This window comes from Staurois parvus, unplaced genomic scaffold (genome assembly GCF_062004578.1).
Source record: "Staurois parvus isolate SC_StPar_1 unplaced genomic scaffold, SC_StPar_1.0 ptg000299l, whole genome shotgun sequence".
In the NCBI taxonomy this organism is placed as follows: Eukaryota; Metazoa; Chordata; class Amphibia; order Anura; family Ranidae; genus Staurois; species Staurois parvus.
In genome coordinates, this window is record NW_028318095.1 from 16,401,605 (window position 1) to 16,421,134 (window position 19,530).

At 39.1% G+C, this 19,530-nt stretch overlaps 1 protein-coding gene across 2 annotated transcripts in view; it reads left to right on the forward strand.

Moving 5' to 3' along the window:
* Window positions 1-19,530, forward strand: part of TBC1D23 (TBC1 domain family member 23) — a 92,245-nt gene that overhangs the window by 49,587 nt on the left and 23,128 nt on the right. For both annotated transcript variants that reach the window (XM_089682963.1, XM_089682964.1), the window contains exons 4-9: window positions 3,168-3,372; window positions 10,011-10,134; window positions 12,174-12,298; window positions 12,377-12,423; window positions 17,739-17,842; window positions 18,543-18,659. In XM_089682963.1, the coding sequence (XP_089539089.1) occupies window positions 3,168-3,372; window positions 10,011-10,134; window positions 12,174-12,298; window positions 12,377-12,423; window positions 17,739-17,842; window positions 18,543-18,659 (722 nt within the window). The remainder of the gene's footprint in view (window positions 1-3,167; window positions 3,373-10,010; window positions 10,135-12,173; window positions 12,299-12,376; window positions 12,424-17,738; window positions 17,843-18,542; window positions 18,660-19,530) is intronic.

The following is a 19,530-nucleotide window of genomic DNA, read 5'->3' on the forward strand; positions in this document are numbered from 1 at the left end:
AAATCGAGCATCAGTACATGCAAAAACACTAAATTAGTTTTGATTGATGACAGGGGTTCACAACATGCTTCTTAATTTTTCAGGACATTTATCTGCACCCTAGATTTCAGGTCTGACCCCAGCCATGCCAGTCCTGCCTGGTGGATTTTACTCTTCTTTCTACTTTGTAAGCGTCCATTCACATTATGTCTGGTCTGCTGTGTTAAATGCACACATATTATTAGGGTTGCATTTGGGCAGCCTGTTTGTTTGAATGGGCTGCCCAATACACAACAATGGACCAAATCTTGTGCATGCATCGCAAGAGCGTAAGTGTGTTGCCTCAGTCCAGGTTTAACTCATGTTTGTTGGAAGGACGCGATGGGAAGCCATTCAGAATAGCAACACAATAATGGACCCCAAAGTATAACATTTCTCACTACTAAGAATGTAGCTAAAGAAGTGGGGGAGCTCTTGAGGATTCTCATGACTACAGTTTTGAATGGATTTTTACTTCTAAGCAAAATACAATCCCTTTGTTTTAACTGTGTGGAAAGATACATGTATGGGAACCTTTTATCTTCCAGATATTTTTTTCTTTTTTTGTCTTCTTTGTCAAAGTCAAGAAGATGAATCCATCATCTCCTACTATGTTGTTGATTCCATGTCGCCTACTTACATCATTTTGTTGATGCAAATTGATTGTCAAGTTAGCAGTATGGTGTTAAAGTAGTGACAACACGTGAAGCAACAAAATGCTGGTGTCAGCTGCCTGGCAATAAAGTGGGAAAGACTAGAGTTAATCAAGACTGGCTAAAGGCAATTCAGAATCCTTTGGAAGGTGAAATTGATAGTATAAAATTACATATAGACAATATCGGTAACCATAAAGGATGAGTTCAAAATATCCCAATGTCCAACTATATATATATATATATATATATATATGTATATATATATATTGAAAATCCTTCAGAATAAATCCATACACCCTAATAAAGTCTTCTTATAGTCCACCAGTCTTAGTGTTCCATCAATTCTCAATGTTCCTCAAACCAATACGTCCTCTTCAGCTCTCAGTACCTCAAAACAAATAAACTAAACATAGTGCATTATCCTTTATTGCAGATAATATTGGTGCGTGCACATCAAAATAAGTGTTGCAGTGATCACATGTACATCCGGTTACTGGAGTTCCTGCCCTTACCCAAAATAAGTAAAAACTTGCTTGTGTGTTCCACACTCCATACTCTGTGAATATGTGCCACGCCACACATCAACTAGGGATCATACAGTGCAATCAATCGTGTGACACCTGTCAATCTATATACCTTACCAAATGGACAGATTGGGATCCTGTTGCCACTGCAAAGTCAGCTATCCTTTATATACTGTGAATCCGTGCCACGCCAAACATAAATAAGTGGACAAACATCAATGTGTGGTCTGAATAGTATAACACCTGTCAACCTATATACATTACCAGATTGACAGGTAGTGCAGGCTTAACTCAGACAGGGTTCATGCTCCAGGCTCTTGCTACCAGTACTCCGAAATCAGCGATGTAAATGCCCAGAATGGAAATACAAGATCATCGTATAAAACCTTCTTAAAACTTGTATAAATCTTTATTAAAAGCGCTTACAAAATAGCAAAGTAAATGCAGCATTAAAATTAGCCTTTTAGCTCACTGTCTCCTATTAGCAGTCCGGCCCTCATCCAAGATGGCTGCCGCAATTCTTCCGATAACATCTGACATCACTTTTGACGCATTTCGTCATCACGACTTTTTCAAATGGTTGACAGGTGTTATACTATTCAGACCACAAATTGATGTTTGAGCACTTATTTATGTTTGGCGTGGCACAGATTCACAGTATATGAAGGATAGCTGACCTCGCAGTGGCAGCAGGATCTTGGAGCACGAGAATTTATTGGTTTTGTTAATCCTGCACTACCTGTCCATTTGGTAAGGTATATAGATTGACAGGAGTCACACGATTGATTGCACTGTATGATCACTAGTTGATGTGTGGCGTGGCACATATTCACAGAGTATGGAGGAGTGTGGAACACGCAAGCAAGTTTTTACTTATTTTGGGTAAGGGCAGGAACTCCAGTCACCAGATGTACATGTAATCACTGCGACACTTATTTTGATTTGCACACACCAATATCATCGGCGTTAAAGGATAATGCACTATGTTTAGTTTATTTGTTTTGAGGTACTAAGAGCTGAAGAGGACGTATTGGTTTGAGGAACATTGAGAATTGATGGAACACTAAGACTGGTGGACTATAAGAAGACTTTATTAGGGTGTATGGATTTATTCTGAAGGATTTTCAATATATATATAGTTGGACATTGGGGTATTTTGAACACATCATTCATGGTGACCGATATTGTCTACATTTGATCTGTAACTTCCAGGGTGGAAGGATTTACCATAGCGGCGCAAGGGATATTGTTTCACTGTAGATGGGTGTGGTCGTGTCATATATAATATAAAATGATACCCCTGTCAGGTTCTTTTTGTCATCTATGTCCCATTTGAAGGATTCCTATTACCTTCCTGTCCTGTATACAGTGAACGGGAGAGGAAATCTCACCAAAGTAAGGGAAATCCCCTCTGAAACATTTGTCATGGAAACAAGTGTAGTGTCCCTATTCGAACATTTCCCCTCTATTCCTGTTCTGGTGACAATTCGAAGTTTTAGGTTTTCCCTCAGTTTCAGTCTGAGTTAGTGGTCACCAGAACAAACAGAGGCAAATCCCCCTAGCAGAGACAGAGAAGGCAATAAAAAACTGAAAAGTTTTAAAACAAAGTTGGATGTAAATTATACAGGTGTGCATCCAAACCATTTCACCTTCTGTATTAATATTATACAGTGTAAATAGATATAGTGCACTTTGTTTTTAAACCCAGAATAACAAACAGAGAAAGGAAGAAGGAAATAGGTGGAAGCATTGATTCAGGCTCCTCTGTACATTTTCAAAGCATCTGCTATAAATTTGGAGGTTATGTTCATGTGAGCAGAACTTCCATTTGTTTCTTCTTCCACATCTTTAGGAAGCCACCTAAACGTAAATTGTCGATGCTCTTCAAATTCTAATTCATTTAAAAGCCTGTGACACTTTCTTTGTAAGTGCCTTACAAATAATAGTATACTCTTTTGTCTCTGTTAAGACCAGCTTGTTGTGTCGGAAGACAGGAAAACATCAGTCCTTCAAGATGTTGAATCTGTTGTTACTTTTTACTGTAAATCCCGAAATGTCAAATACCAGGAAGATGTCAGCTGGATTCACCTCCTGCAACCATTGGTGGACCTCAACTTACCACGTAGCGACTTGTATAATTGCTTCTATGCAATAATGAATAAGTATATTCCCAGGTATTGATCTAACTTTGTTTATTTTTTTTTTTAATACTTCTTTGGTAATTTGTATTGTGCATTCACTTAGGTTTGCTTTTGGTGGACACCATTTTATATGCTTGAAATTAAAGAACCATATTGTAAAATGAAAATGTACAAGATTGTACGTTTTAATACAGGAAACATCCCTTTTTCCAAAGCTAATTTTAAAAAAATGTATTGTCTTTTTTTTCCATTAAATATTATATAAAATAACTTTTTTTTTTTTTTTAACGCTTGAACTCCAATCCTGCAGTCTATGTATCTCTATAAACAAGTTATTTTGCAGTCTTTAACACTATTTGATCCATGTTCAGCCCTCCAAAATTAATTAAATCACATCCAACAGAAGCTCCCAGAAACACAAAAATTGATTTAAACACCAACATAGGTACTTGTCTACAGTCTTTTCAGTTCATATATTTGCTACTTTTAGGCAAGGTCAGGTTCACTTTGATAGATACTTGTTGTTGGATCTAGCTACTTTGACATACATGCAATCTATAGAGAGATATATACTCCAGAGTCACAATCTTCATTATCAGAAGTTCTTTTGGATATGTTATACAACATTTAACAAAAAAGAGAAGTTTCCCTCCTCAAGAGAATCATAGCTCATTAGAGTTCTGGCCAAACTAATGTGGGTGACCTATTTTCCTAAAATGGGGATGTTGAAGCACAGTCTAGGCACAATTTAGGTATATTAAAAATAAACTGTCAGAAAGTATTAGTTGTCCTGGTTGAAAACTTGTCTAAAGATAACAATTTAGACAACATCACATAACTATAGCAAACCGTTTTCTTTGTTTTTTTTATACTTCTGGTGGACCCATTGTCTACTATAGAGATCATTACCAAAGAAAAGTTTTTATGATGAACCCTGAAGCAATAACTTTAATATTCAGAGAAAATCAAATGTTGTCTAGGCGTCATTCATTCAAGTTCATTACCAAAAGTGGAAGAAAGTAATTATGTACAGCCTTCGCCAAAAGTTTTGAGAATGACACAATTCTTAATTTTCACAAAGTCTGCCGCTTTACTGTTTTTGGATCTTTTTGTTAAATGTTACTATGGTATACTGAAGTATAATTACAATAATTTCTTAAGTGTAAAAGGCTTTTATTGACAGTAACATTATGTTTTTGCAAAGAGTCAATATTTTCATGGTTGACTTTTTCAATACCTCTGCAATTTGCCCTGGCATGCTGTCAATCAACGTCTGGACCACATCCTGCCTGATGGCAGGCTGTTTTTGCATAATCAGTGTTTGGAGTTTGTTGGAATTTGTGAGTTTTTTTTTTTTTTTCACACGCCTCTTGAGGATTGACCACAAGTTCTCAATGGGATTAAGGTTTGGGGAGTTTTCTGGCCATGGACCCAAAATTTCGATGTTTTGTTCCCTAAGCCACCTAGTTATCACTTTTGCCTTATGTCAAGGTGCTCCATCATGCTGGAAAAGGCATTGTTCTTCACCAAACTGTTCTTGGATGGTTGAGAGAAGTTGCTCTCGGTGGATGCGTTTGTACCATTCTTTATTCCTGGCTATGTTCTTAGTCAAAATTGTGGGTGAGCCCACTTTTTTTGGCTGAGTAGCAACCCCACACATGAATGGTTTCAGGATACTTTGCTGTTGGCATGACACAGGACTGATGGTAGCACTCACCTTTTCTTCTCCGGACAAGGTTTTTTCCGGATGCCCCAAATTATCAGAAATGGGATGCATCAGAGAAAATCACTGTACCCCAGTCCTGAGCAGTCATATATTGTACCTTTTGCAGAATGTCAGTCTGCCCCTGATGTTTTTCCTGGAGAGAAGTGGCTTCTTTACTGCCCTTCCTGACACCAGGCCATTGTCCCAAAGACTGCGCCTCACTGTGTCTGCAGATGCACTCACACCTGTTTGCTGCCATTCCTGAGCAAGCTCTGCACTGGTAGTGCCTCGATCCCTCAGCTGAATCAACCTTAGGAGATGGTCCTGGCGCATGCTGGAATTTCTTGGGCTCCCTGAAACCTTCTTCACAACAACTGAACCTCTCTCCTTGAAGTTCTCTGATGATCTGATAAATGGTTGATTTAGGTGCAATCTTAGATGCAATCTTAGTAGCAGCAATATCTTTGCCTGCGAATCCTTTTTTGTGCAAAGCAATGATGACTGCACATGTTTCCCTGCAGGTAAAGTATTATTTGTGTCATTCTCAAACCTTTTGGCCAGGGCTGAATGAGAAAACTGACAACTAGGTAATACAACCATGATTAGTGGATTGTGGGTGCAATGCACAGGTTCCTGCTGACTTTTTGTATCCACCTTTACAGAGTTACTGGGTTGCAGGAAGTGTGATTGTACTACTAGTGTGATGACCCATTGATAACGTTCATCTGCCATGCTGGGACCTGTTGTTTGTACATTCACGGAGCCATGCACAAATGTTCAAAATTTAAAAAGTGACAGTAGCCATTTGGGAGAAGAAACCTGTTCTATCCATTTATCATCTCTGAAAATTGATCAGTCCTCATGTACTGGTGGTCTGTCTCATTTCTTGAGGCCCAAAAATGCCAAGATGGTACAAATACCACCCAAATTACCCCTTTTTGGAAAGTAGACTGTTCGAGGGATTTAGTAAGAGGTATGCAAGTTTTTTGAAGTTATAATTTTTTTGTCACTTTTTTTGGAAAATGAAGAAAGTAAAAAAAAAAGTTGTTTTCCCACTTTCTTTTCCTGCATACTGTCACCAGTGCAGTACAACATCATCGTATAACTGGTGTGGTGGTGATTAGGGACACTGACTGGTGACAGTATGTAAAAAAAATTTAACATTTTTAAAAATCCTTTTTTTTACCTTTTTTCTTTTTTTTGCATATTGTGAACAGAGCAACACAGCCATAGTAACACTGTACTACTCTATGGTGGTGATCAGGATTTATTATTTCTTTTTTACACACACTAGGATCACTTATAACAGTGAAAATCACTGTTCTAAGTGACCATTTTTTCTGAATGAAATTGATTGGTCACAGTGATAACATGGTACTGGCAGTGGGCCGGCACACTGATCTGTCAACTGCTGTGTCCAGTGGACACAGCGAGTGAAAGATCGCGCCGCAGTTCGGCCTGTGGCAATTTCTGGGGACATCATATGACGTCCACCCAGAACAAGAACAAGAGAGCCCCACTCGGCAGTCATTATACTATAGGCCGAGCGGGAAGCGGTTAATGTCCCTATAAATAGCTTGGCCAAAAAAAACTATTTACTGCACTAGCAGGTGCGCTTGCATGGTGTATTGTAGTAAGTGTTCTGTTCTGGCAGTTGGACTTAAAATTCCCATCCCATTCCCTGGACAAAATATAGTCAAGCTGAGTGCTGCTTAGCAATTTACAGAAAGCTTTGTCTTCTACGAATGAATACAAAAAAGAGGGGTCTGTGAACTGCGGCAGGCAGCTTGTAGTTATCAATGATCTACAAGTGTGGCACCCTCGTATATCATTGACAATTTCTGCAGCTCAGTAACTGCCTGTATTGAGGTACGGACAGCGAGCTGTTGGCAGTGTTTGCAGGAGCCTGACATTGCACCTGCAGTCCATTGATCACGAGTGCAATGCTTTGTAGGCTCCAGTGTAAAATAAATAAATGCACTTTTTTTTTTTTCTTATTTAACCTTCATAATCATATACATTTATTTATTTATTTTACGAAAGGCGAACTTATCCTTTAAACGTGGAGTTAGGCTTTAAACTTACAGCAAGCCATAAATGCAAAGTAGAACAGATTATTCCTGGCTTGGCTTAAAATCCATTGTGTTTAGATGTCATCACAGTTGCTGAACTTTGCTCTGTACATGATGCAATGCTGCTCTGAACACAGCTTTTCCCATGCCCACAAATATTCATCAGATCCATTTTTCTTAATACTTGAGAGTCCCTCCAATGCAGGATTAGAGGCAAAGAACCTCTCAAGCTCCTAAAGAACTTAATTAGACTTTCTCTGTTTAATCTATCTAAAACTGCCATGTAGAATTATTAGGTCAATATAATTTTAGAAAGCCTACATTGCTTTCTGTGGGAATAAATTTATATGGTGTTGTCATGCCTCCTAAACATGAATGTAGAATCCTAGCTCTTGTGTATATCCTTTCATTCTCAACAAAGCTGAACTAGTCCAAACTTGGGGGTGTTTTTGCTTCCCTAAACAATAGGGGTATCTACTGTTATCCTGTTTCTAAAATCTGTTGTCACTGTGCAAATAACAGTGTTGATAAGTTATGTCCTGGCATCTGTTATATGTTCTCCCATTGAAAGTAAATTTTAATTTCAGTTGGATGCATGGAGGTAAAAAAACATCAGTGTGCAGTCCCCCCCTATACTTACCCAAGCCCGATGCAGTCCAGGATGTGCACAAGAGCCTTGGCTCTCCCTGGTCTCTCTCATTGGCTGAGACACAGCAGTGGGAGTTACTGGCTCCTGCTGCTGTCAATCACAGCCAGTGAGGAGTGGATGAGAAGAGGCTGCTGTGTGCAAAAACATTGCACAAAGCTGGGAAGTATAATGTTAGTTAATTAAAAAAAAGAAAAGCAACTGCTTTAATTTGGAGTAGTTAAAAGATGTTAGTAATTGCGCAACAGAGTTTGTAGTATAATTATGTGTGTTTACTTCCCTTTTTCATGTTGATGAGTTTTTGTTTCAAAATGGGAAAAAAAATCTCACATTGCAACACAACTCCAGTTTGAACAATGAAATGATTCAATAACTTCTGATTGCAGACATGTCTTTAAAAGAGTTCTATAGTCACAACATGTTCATTTTATAAAATCAGAGTTGTAATACAAATACAAACAATAGTTATCTTTGACCGTTCAATATAAACTTACTTGAAACCTCTTCTTTCATGTTGTGAGTTCTACCTGTCTGCTGGATATCTTTCAGCAACTTCCTGGATTCCTGGCATGCTTTGCAGCTTTCCCCAACTGTTTATTTTCATTTTCTAGGGACTTCAAGTCCCAAGATACCTTGCTGCCTTCCAAGGAGTGATTCCTGTACTGAATCTACCTCCTGAAATTCCTCCTCTCCTGAAATTCCTCTCCTCCAGTCTGGACACAGTTCTAAATGAGGTTTAACAAAAAATCTATATAGGGGAATCAAGATCTTCTTCCTCCTGGAGACCATCTAGTGATGCATATTATAATTCTCTTTGCTTTTCTCACTGCCTGGCCACACTGTTTAATCATTTTGCAATCATCTGAAATAAGCACTTGCAAATCTTTTTCCTCTGTAGTGCTGGCCAACACTGTACCCCAAATATTGTACACTATCAAGGGATTCTTTTTCCTAAGTGCAATATTTTACATTTAGAAACACTGAACTGCAGTTTCCGCTGCTTTGACCAGTCTTCCAGCAGTGACAAATCCGTGTTAAAAAAGTGCATTTATTATTTTTGTGCAAAAGGTGAACTTATTCTTTAACCTCTTCATGCCGGCCAAACGCAAATGTGCGGCCTCCCGGCGTGTAGGCCTAGACGCCGAGCGGCCGCACATTTGCATTCTATTAAAAAAAAGACGTGCTGAGACCTGCGCTCCAAGCACACGTCTGGTACTCACAGAAAGGTCCCGATCTCCTCTTTCGATCGAGACCTTTCCCGATCATGTGACAGCGCTCAGATGACTCTAAACCCCCACCCCCGCCTCACGGTTTCTGAAACCCTTAAAGGGGCAGGAGGCGCCAGCGTGAAGGGGTTAAAAGCAAGTAAAATTTTGAAGCCCTTTCAAATGACATTCATCAAGTCATTGATTGTATAAAGAATTTTCATACAAATGTTTGGTTGAATACATACTAGTGTATAGCCAGGTTTAGGTAGTTTCTGCCTTTCACCTCAGCCGGGACATTTCTGTTTTTTCCCTTTGTCCAGCTTCAGTTCACCAAATGGAGGTTCCCCCCCATTGTCTCTATATGATTTGGGCTGTGACTGTCTATCTCTCAGCCACTGTCATCCTGGATGAACCCCCCATAAGGGTACTCTGGCTTCTTGTTCTGCTATCTCTAGGTGACAGAGGCAGACTATCATCCAAGCTTATGATCTCAAGGATTGGATTTCATCCTTCCCTGATGAGTCACACTGTACCAGATTTCTGAGAGCTTCTTGGCCTTTTTGGCATCAAGCAAATGTTTCATAGACTTTAAAGGCTGTCATCTGGTAATCTGTTTACATGTCCTCAAAGTTCTACAAGGTGGATGTGGAGGCCTCATCTGATGTCCGCTTCTGCAGACCATCCCTAGTCCATTTTCGTGGACCTGTTTGTGTTTGCTGCATTGCCCGTTCTTTTGTTGGACTGCTTTTGCACGTCTCAAAAGTTAGACTTCCTGTGTCCCTTAATAAATGAAAATAAAAATAGCACTTTTCTACTTGCCATAAACTCCCTTACCTCTAAAACACACACAATTTATATAATAATCTGTTTAGCTTGCAATTTTAGTATTGATTTTTTTTTTTTTCACTTTTTAGTCTGTTCTTTTATGTAAAGTTTTCATTTCTCCGTTTTAGAAAGAACATTACAGGTTTATTATCTATATAATAGTTAATAATTTACTGAGCTGCATCAATACTTACAACTTACTATTTTGGCTTTAGGGATTGTTACAAGAAAGGAAAACCATTTCACCTATTTCGTCTACTTCTTCAGTACCATGAGCCAGAACTCTGTTCTTTTCTAGACACCAAGAAAATCACACCGGACCTTTATGCACTTAACTGGGTAACTTCTTTTTTTTTTTTAATTAAACAGTTAATATATTTTGGCATAAATTTGATTTGTTTCTATGTGTAACTTAAATACGGTGAATTTGGGAATTCAAAAACCTCTGTCTGAATCTGCATCTCAGGGCTGACTTAAAGCAGGAGAGGCTGTTCACCTAGCAAAGCGATTACTAATAAATAAGATTAACTTGTTTTCACTTTGAATATCCAATCATATGCAAGGGAAAGCAGATTTTTTTTTTCAGCAAAAAATTTTTGCCAAATGAATAGCCTCTACCAAATTAGTAAATAAACACCATGGTGTATAACATTTGCTGAGAAATAGCCATTGTCATGTCATGAGCCAAATACAAATGGCAGTAAGCAAATCAATGGCTTATGTACTACATTTTTTAGCAGCCGAGCAAACCTGAGCTTGCTTCAAAGAACAGATCATGTTTAAGTAAGGTTTCCAAATGCATTTTCTCCTTTATCTGAAAAGCTAGTTTTATGTTATGTATAGGTTTGAGAAGCTAGCAATTAAATCCAGTCTGAAAGAAAAAAAAAAGTACATGTAAAGCTTATAATAATAAAATATTGTAATAAAGTGACTGACAGCTAATTATTGGTTGAATAGCTATGGGCATTATATATACACGTTCAGCATCCTGGCTGCTTTGAGCAGTATCAGATATCACAGAAAATAACATCCTCATAACGCTTTATTCAGGGACCATTGGGTTGGTATGAACGTGTGGGTTGCTCATGGATTGAGGAATGTTTCAGCCCTGGTTCACACTGTAGTGGCTAGTTGTGGGCGCAGGAATTGCATCTGTTCCTGCACACGCAGCCAAATTGCACTGCTCTTACGTGAAGCGCAGGGCTGCCATTCATTTTGAATGGCTCCCTCTCATCTCTCAGTCTGCAGCGTGTTTGCGGATGCGGGAACCACAAGGAAATCACATGGTCAAAAGGACCATGCGTTTTCCGTGCCTGCTGCGTTTTAAAAAGGTGTGGGAAATGGGGGGCACAGATGAATGGGATGCCGCGCCCGAGCAAATGCGGGCTGCACGGCCTACATTAGTGTGAACCCAGGCTCACAGAAGATAATGTGTGGTGATTGATAGATCTGCCAAATATCATCTTGATTATGAATTTTAGTACTAGACTGTCTGTATCACAAGTTTTGTTTGCCAAAAGATGAAAAAAGCACATGGACAATCACTGATAACATTGAGATAACGCTGTTGTGAAGAAGGTGCTAATTTTCTCTAAATTAGACTGGTAATGTAACATTGAATATCTTCTTTGTATTGCAAATTGACACATGCAGAGGGTCTTTAAATTGATAAATTGTTCCCAAATGACTGAAAGAACAAATATCTAGAGAAGTTTTGGGTCTTTATTTAGCTGGTTGCTGTAGTGGAGCTTAATTAGTCAATCTACCTAAAGGCCATATTTTGGTTCCACATGGAGCCTGGTGGGCTTGTATGTCTTTGATACTCTAGCAGCGTTACCACCCAGCGATATTACAAGACTCTCTTTCTTCCCACTTGCGATTTACAGTTGTTCTTGTGCACCTTTGCATGTTCCACCTCCTGTTGCAGTCTTTATCATATTTAAACGTTAGTTTCATAAACAGAATGAAACCTGGTAAAAATGTGTGTTTTATGAAAGTAAGTTGTTTGATACAGTGCTTTAGCAAACTAAAGCTCGGTTCACACTAGGTGACTCCAAAGGCGCATGATTTTCACTGTGACTTTGGAATTTGACTTTTGCACTCTATGGCACTCAAGTCGCAAGAAAGTTGCATGAAATTAGTGCAGGAACCATTTCTGAAGCTGCAGCGACTTCAGAACTAGTAACATGTTCTGCAACTTTAGGTATCACAAGTCCGCTCCAAAGTTGCAAAAGTGTGAACCGAGCCTCAATGACATCTAGTTTGGGTTTTGATCTACAATATAAATACTTTATACTGTGTAGATTATTTATAGTAAACCATTCCAGACTGAACAGACTCTGATTTTGTTTCTCTTTTCTATGCTTTGTGTTTTTCAGTTTGGAAGCTTATTTGCTCATCACTGCCCAGTCGAAGTCACTCAAGCGATTTGGGATAGTTATTTACAGCAGGCAGACCCATTCTTTATGTACTTCTTGATGCTGATAATGCTTGTCAATGTAAAGTGAGTACACAGGCTGAAGATCTGATGTGTCGGAGCCTTGTATCTGCTTTTCACTAATGGGCTTTTATGTCTTTTCAGAGATGCTGTTCTGGCAGAAGAAATGGAAAGTAAAGAAGAGCTTATAAGTACGGGCCCAACCACAAAAATATTTTTGCATAACAAATGTTACCCAATGTTGCCCTTCCATAGATATTACTACAGATTACTCTGACTGTGTCTTAGCTGTCTGTGACATCACACTGGGGAATTAAAGGAGATTTGATGTGCTTAAAGCTCATGTGGTGATCTAGTAAATGCAAAGTGAAAAGAGAAGAGTGGGGAGGTGAACGCTACTGTTAGATTCTTTGGGTAACGCATATAGTGGATTTTGAGTTTTTTCTAGTTAAGGCTTTTTGTGGTCACATATCTATCTGTAAAAACCAGTGAAAAGATAACTGCCCATCCTTGATTCAGCTGGAGCACTGGAGCTCACCATGATTCTTGTTTGACAGTGGTATATGGACATATCTTTACCCCTTTCACTAAACTGAAAGAAGAATGCTATTGCTAGCCTCCTCCTGAAACTACTAGTTGTTTGGCCTTCGCATTTTCAAATCCAGCTTTTTAGGCGGAAAATCAAAGTATAGCGAGAATTTCTGATTTCTGTGCTTCCAGATCAGTGACTCAGAAAGCCGCTTGGGTATGACAGCCAAAAAGCTACCATTTTTGGAAAGAGAGGTCTGCAATGACACTTTCCTTATTTCTGTCAAAATAGGTTGCTTTTACATTCGAGTAAATAACTGGCCAAACTTGTACAGAGATCTGGAAAATCTCACGGTGCAATAAAAGGTTTGTCAGAAGCATTTGTCACCCCCCCATGAAATCAGAAGCTATCAAATTTTTATTTGAGATATTTTCAGTATAGTTATGATCAAGGTTAGGTGTAACTGGCAACTTTCAGAAAGTTGAAGCTTGATAGAGGAAACCATAGAGAGGTAGTTACCTGGTGTTAGCCCTGGTTTGTTTCTCCAAGTGCTTTTTCTGTAGCTTTATACTTACATCAGTGTACTGGATGAGGTTTAAAGTGAACTTGCTGTCAGTGCCACTGGAGCATTTACAGGAAGATGGAGCAGGCACCTTCAGGTATCCTTGCTCCATTTATATTGCAGAGTTCTCTGGAAGACCTGAAACATATGGGGTTGATTTTCAAAACTGGAGAGTGCAACATCTGGCGCAACTCTGCATGTTAGCCAATCGGCTTCTAACGTCAGCGTGTTCTATTAAGTTTTGACAAAAAAAAGGGGGGGAAGCCAATTGGTTTCTATGCAGAGCTGCACCACATTTTGTTCACTTCAGTTTTAGTAAATCAACCCCATGGAGTGTTAATATGCAAATACTGACTTAGAAGTATGCACTTGCACCACCCCTTCCCCTAAAGTGGCCTTTCATCGTAAGGAGGACCATTAGTAACCCTTGACTAATGGTTCTTAATGCATTATTCTGGCACCATCTTTCTAGGTGTGATTTTTTTTTTTATGCTTTAGATCTCTTCAGGTTTCCGAACCCTTGGGCACTCTAGAAGAAAACAGAGGCTTTGTGTAGGTATCTGCAGATGCCTACGTTTTATAATATCATGTTGTTACCATGGTAATGACTACAGGTCACATTAATCTCATTCTTGTAAACTGCAACAAACTTTTATAGTCCTAGCTAATATTTTAATTTTGTTTAAATCTCAATTGCATGCTAGTTTCATATACAATCAGGTCCATAAATATTGGGACATCGACACAATTCTAACATTTTTGGCTCTATACACCACCACAATGGATTTGAAATGAAACGAACAAGATGTGCTTTAACTGCAGACTGTCAGCTTTAATTTGAGGGCATTTACATCCAAATCAGGTGAACGGTGTAGGAATTACAACAGTTTGCATATGTGCCTCCCACTTGTTAAGGGACCAAAAGTAATGGGACAATTGGCTTCTCAGCTGTTCCATGGCCAGGTGTGTGTTATTCCTCATTATCCCAATTACAATGAGCAAATAAAAGGTCCAGAGTTCATTTCAAGTGTGCTATTTGCATTTGGAATCTGTTGCTGGCAACTCTCAAGATGAGATCCAAAGAGCTGTCACTATCAGTGAAGCAAGCCATCATTAGGCTGAAAAAACAAAACAAACCCATCAGAGAGATAGCAAAAACATTAGGCGTGACCAAAACAACTGTTTGGAACATTCTTAAAAAGAAGGAACGCATCGGTGAGCTCAGCAACACCAAAAGACCCGGAAGACCACGGAAAACAACTGTGGTGGATGACCGAAGAATTCTTTCCCTGGTGAAGAAAACACCCTTCACAACAGTTGGCCAGATCAAGAACACTCTCCAGGAGGTAGGTGTATGTGTGTCAAAGTCAACAAGCAAGAGAAGACTTCACCACATGAGTGAATACAGAGGGTTCACCACAAGATGTAAACCATTGGTAAGCCTCAAAAACAGGAAGGCCAGATTAGAGTTTGCCTTTTATCTGCTCATTGTAATTGGGATAATGAGGGAATAACACACACCTGGCCATGGAACAGCTGAGAAGCCAATTGTCCCATTACTTTTGGTCCCTTAACAAGTGGGAGGCACATATGCAAACTGTTGTAATTCCTACACCGTTCACCTGATTTGGATGTAAATACCCTCAAATTAAAGCTGACAGTCTGCAGTTAAAGCACATCTTGTTCGTTTCATTTCAAATCCATTGTGGTGGTGTATAGAGCCAAAAATGTTAGAATTGTGTCGATGTCCCAATATTTATGGACCTGACTGTATCTTTCAGGGACTCCATTAGGGGGATATTGCAAATATATAGCTAGATTCTTCCTTTTGTTGTTCCACACTACACTGGGGCGAGGATGAAAGGGATAATCTTTTTACTTGTTAAAAAATAAGGCCCAGATTGATTAGAGCCTATCTTGAGGCCACCAATTAATAGAAATCCTAGCCAAGGCTTTGTCCCCATTCCAAAATGCTACATTTATATAGCTATAGCCCCACTGTAATATATTTGAAAAGCCTTGCAGGTTTCTGGTCACATGCTTCTTCTTGCCCTCTTGCAGTTCTTGATAGCATTGTTTAGACATTGAGTTGTAGAATACCTAGAGCAACACCAGAAAAGGAGGAGAGGTGGATAAAAAGCAAAATAAACAGCTCAAAATAGGCAATGCTCCAAAATTGCTGCTCTGTCAGTCAGGCTGGTGACGGATCTATTAGAGGTCCTTTTCTGTTTGTTGCAGAGTTGCTCCTAGCTCCAACAAATAAAGGCTGGACAATTATCCATTGTGGCCATTAGTGCTGTAATGCATGAAACCCATCAAATAAAATTGTGCAATTTATTATTAATTAGGGTCAGTGGTATAAATACCTGTGAAGGTGTTTAACCCCTTGACGCCGACGTAACACAAATATGCGGCCTCACGGACCTGGGCTTTTTTCCGTGCGGCCGCATATTTGCGTACCTGTCTTTGTGTTGGGAGCGCGCCCCTCAGCGTGCTCCCAGCACCGAGACCGCGGTGTCACTGAGAGCACCGGGTCCCGTTCTAACGATCGGGACCCGGGACTCCTGGTCCCGGGTCACATGATCGCTGTGATAGCCTCTGATTGGCTATCACAGTGATCAGTCACTGTGCAGCCCGGCCCCCTTGTTTTTTTCTCTCTCTCTCTATGAAGGGAGAAGAGAGATACATTGTATCTCTCGAACTCCTGTCAGAGAGAAGAAAAAAAAGTTTGTAAAAAAAAAAAAAGATAAATAAATAAATAAATATTAAAAAAATAAAATAAAAAATAAAAAAAAATACCTAGATCAAGGTTTGATCTAGTTCAGTGCCAGGGTTAGTGTTTAGGTCAGGGTCAAGGTCAAAGGTCAGGGTCAAAGGTCAAGGTCAGGATTTTAAAAAAAATTGGTATCAGTGTCAGTTAGTGTTAATGTCAGTGTCAGTTAGTGTTAGTGTTTTAGGTAAAAAAAAAAAAAAAAAGACAAAAACAAAATGCGCACTATGGTTCTGGGCTGTACTACGGGTACAAACAACAAATAACATACACATATATGGTATCGCTGCGATCGTCAAGAGCTGGAGAATTTATTTTGGGTTGCTCTTTGGTGGTAGGTTATGGTCATAACAAGAAACACATAGCTAAATAAAAAAAAAAGGATTTTTTTTACTATTTTTGGCCAGTTTTCCTTTGATAATAAAAAAAAAATCAGGAGATATCCATTACCATTTACCACCAAATGAAAGCCCAATTTGTCCTGAAAAAATCAAGGTATAATCCACCTGGATGTGCAAAGTAGTTGTGATGATATGTACGGTTTGGCTATCACATGTCAACGGTGAAGAATTGTGCTTAGGCCTTTAGATTTGTTTTACCCTTAGGCATGAAGGGGTTAAGCTGTGCCAGTACTACTGAGATGCTCTCAGAGTAAGTAAAATGGCACTCAACAATAAGATCATGGTGGCATCCGTTTTATAAAACATGATTTTAATATTTGCCTGGATGATTTTAAAACTCAAGTTTATGAATGTGATACCTGTTTATTTTTTAAAGTGGTTGTAAACCTCAGACATGAAATATGAACACAGTATATCCTTCCATAGTGTATCTCAATTAAGAGCACTAAGCCCTGGTTCATACTGGATCCGACTTTGAGGTCGTGAAACTTCACTGCCGCATGTCAGTGCGATTTCGGATGCAACTTAGATGATATCTATGTGACTTCATGCACAGATGTCTTTGTAAGTCGCACCTGAAATCGCAAAGAGTAGTACAGGAAGCTTTTTTTCAAATTGGTGTGGCACCGCAAAGTCGGAGTCACACCAATTTGACCAGTTCCATTGCCAATTATAGAGTGCAACTTGTCATTTGATTTGAAATTGTGAAATCACATGACAAGTTGCACTGGTGTGTCCTTTCTTTCTATTGCCTTGTTCCTCTGCTATCAGCATGAATCACTTCTGGCAGGTTTTTCTAACACCAAGAGAAAAAACAGGTTTCAGGGAAGTAACCTTCAGCACACAGCCTGTGATTAAAAGACTCAACTCTGTTCCTGTTTGCTGTGTGAAAGGGGTGTGTCCCTTCCCTCCAATTAGCTCTCTCAGATCTCCTCACTGAGCTCTGCAGGGTGCAATTTCAGCTCTCTGCCCACTGTTTTCAGAAATCTCAGACAAGATTTATAACTTCTGGACTTTGAACAGATGTAGACAGAGCAGATAAACAGGTACAAATTATATAGGAGGATTTGTTTGTCTGTGTGTCACCTGAGGCCAGTCACTTCATTGGGTATATGTGAGGGATTGCAACCATTTTAAAGGTTTAATTAATGTGTCTCTTTATATATATTTAAGTGACCATTTTTAATTTCAGAAGTGTTATTGGTTTAAAGTTAAAACTTCAGATTTCTGCGCTTTTGTTCCAGAATTCCTGGAAAGTCCTCCAACGAATTTAGAGGTTGGAGACATTGAAGACCTGTTCAGTTTAGCTCAGCATTACTACAATAAAACTCCTGTGTCTTTCCGTAAGGTAAGTAACCCTGAAAATATCTTTTCTTGCTGAGATGAGGGGTTTCTATATGCCTTCCAGGACAGTATTTTTCTTGCCATCCCTCGTGGCCCTGTTGCCTCGAGTGCAGAGTAGTTTATTTTCCTCAAAATAGCTGTGGCCACATTACCTTCCAAGCAATGCCCCCCAACTTCACAGTTTATAAAGCAGTCCCTGAAACCATACACTGGAAATTGTGTGGGGAACTTGTTTATATGCCACTGAGCTCTGCTTGCAAAATAAATTTAAAGCAAGGAAAGAAACATACCCCCTTGATCCCTAATAGAGTGCCAAACAAATATAATTCTCACCTTAGTAAAACGCCAGTCAAGGAATTTTGGATGCAGATCTTAGTGAGAGTTCTTGCCTTTGACTTGTAAGCTGCCTTCAGCAGGCTTTAAGGCAGCTTAGCACTGCTTGAAAATAACTAAAGGTCTGCTAACAACCTGGTTGGTTCAACAGCTAGCACTCCCATAAAGATCTGTTTTCAACACTCCCAGAGCATAGCTAAATGGAGGCTTTTAAGTGCTTCAAGAAAGCCGACTGAAGTTTGTGAAATGCTTTACAGATAGTTGCAGTACACATTGCTCTTCAGACTTACATTTGCAAGGTAGTCTGTGTAAGCTAGGCCTTTACTGTGTAAATGCATTTATTGATTCATAGGTCATGTTTTCCTTTCTAGGATAACCAGAACCTGTTTGGTAGCAGCCTCATCGCTCTGAAAGATGACACTGATCTTAGCCAGGCTCTTTGCTTAGCAGTTTCTGTATCAGAAATTCTTCAAGCTAATCAGCAAGAGGTTAGTAAATGCTACTGTTACATGATACACTTTCCCAGATCAATGCAAGAAAAACTCATGCAGCTATTATGTTTTTTCAAAATGATTGTTCGGTGTTACAAAAGATCAGAAATCATCCTTATGCCTCCTGTGTGTAAAGGGCACACTCTTGGCAGTATAGACATGACACACTATGCACAATATATATACATGCTACGTAAGTTCCTGCCTGACTTTATAGTGTGGGTGTATAAATATATATACAGTTGTGTTCAAAATAATAGCAGTGTGTTGATAAAAGTGAATAAAGCTCAAAATCCTTCTAATAGCTTTTATTTCCATACACACAATTGCATTGGGAACACTACCCATTCTATTCCAAATCAAAACATGAAGTAAAATATATCAAATTTGTGTTGTTCCTTTAAAAAAATTGAAGAAAAGTGAATATTAGACTGTTCAAAAAAATAGCAGTGTTTGTATTCTTCTTTACAAACTCAAACATTCACTATATAAACTGAAAAATGTTTGAAGATTTTGCTTTCCTTTGAATCACTTAATGAATATTTCGTTGTATAAGCACTGTTTCTGAGAACTGCTGTACATCTGTGTTGCATGGAGTCAACCAACTTCTGGCACCTGTGAACAGGTATTCCAGCCCAGGATGATTGGACTACATTCCACAGTTCTTCTCTATTTCTTGGTTTTGCCTCAGAAACTGCATTTTTTATGTCACCCCACAAGTTTTCTATTGGATTAAGATCCGGGGATTCGGCTGGCCACTCCATAACTTCAATCTTGTTGGTCTGGAACCAAGATGTTGCACGTTTACTGGTGTGTTTGGGGTCGTTGTCTTGTTGGAACACCCATTTCAAGGGCATTTCCTCCTCAG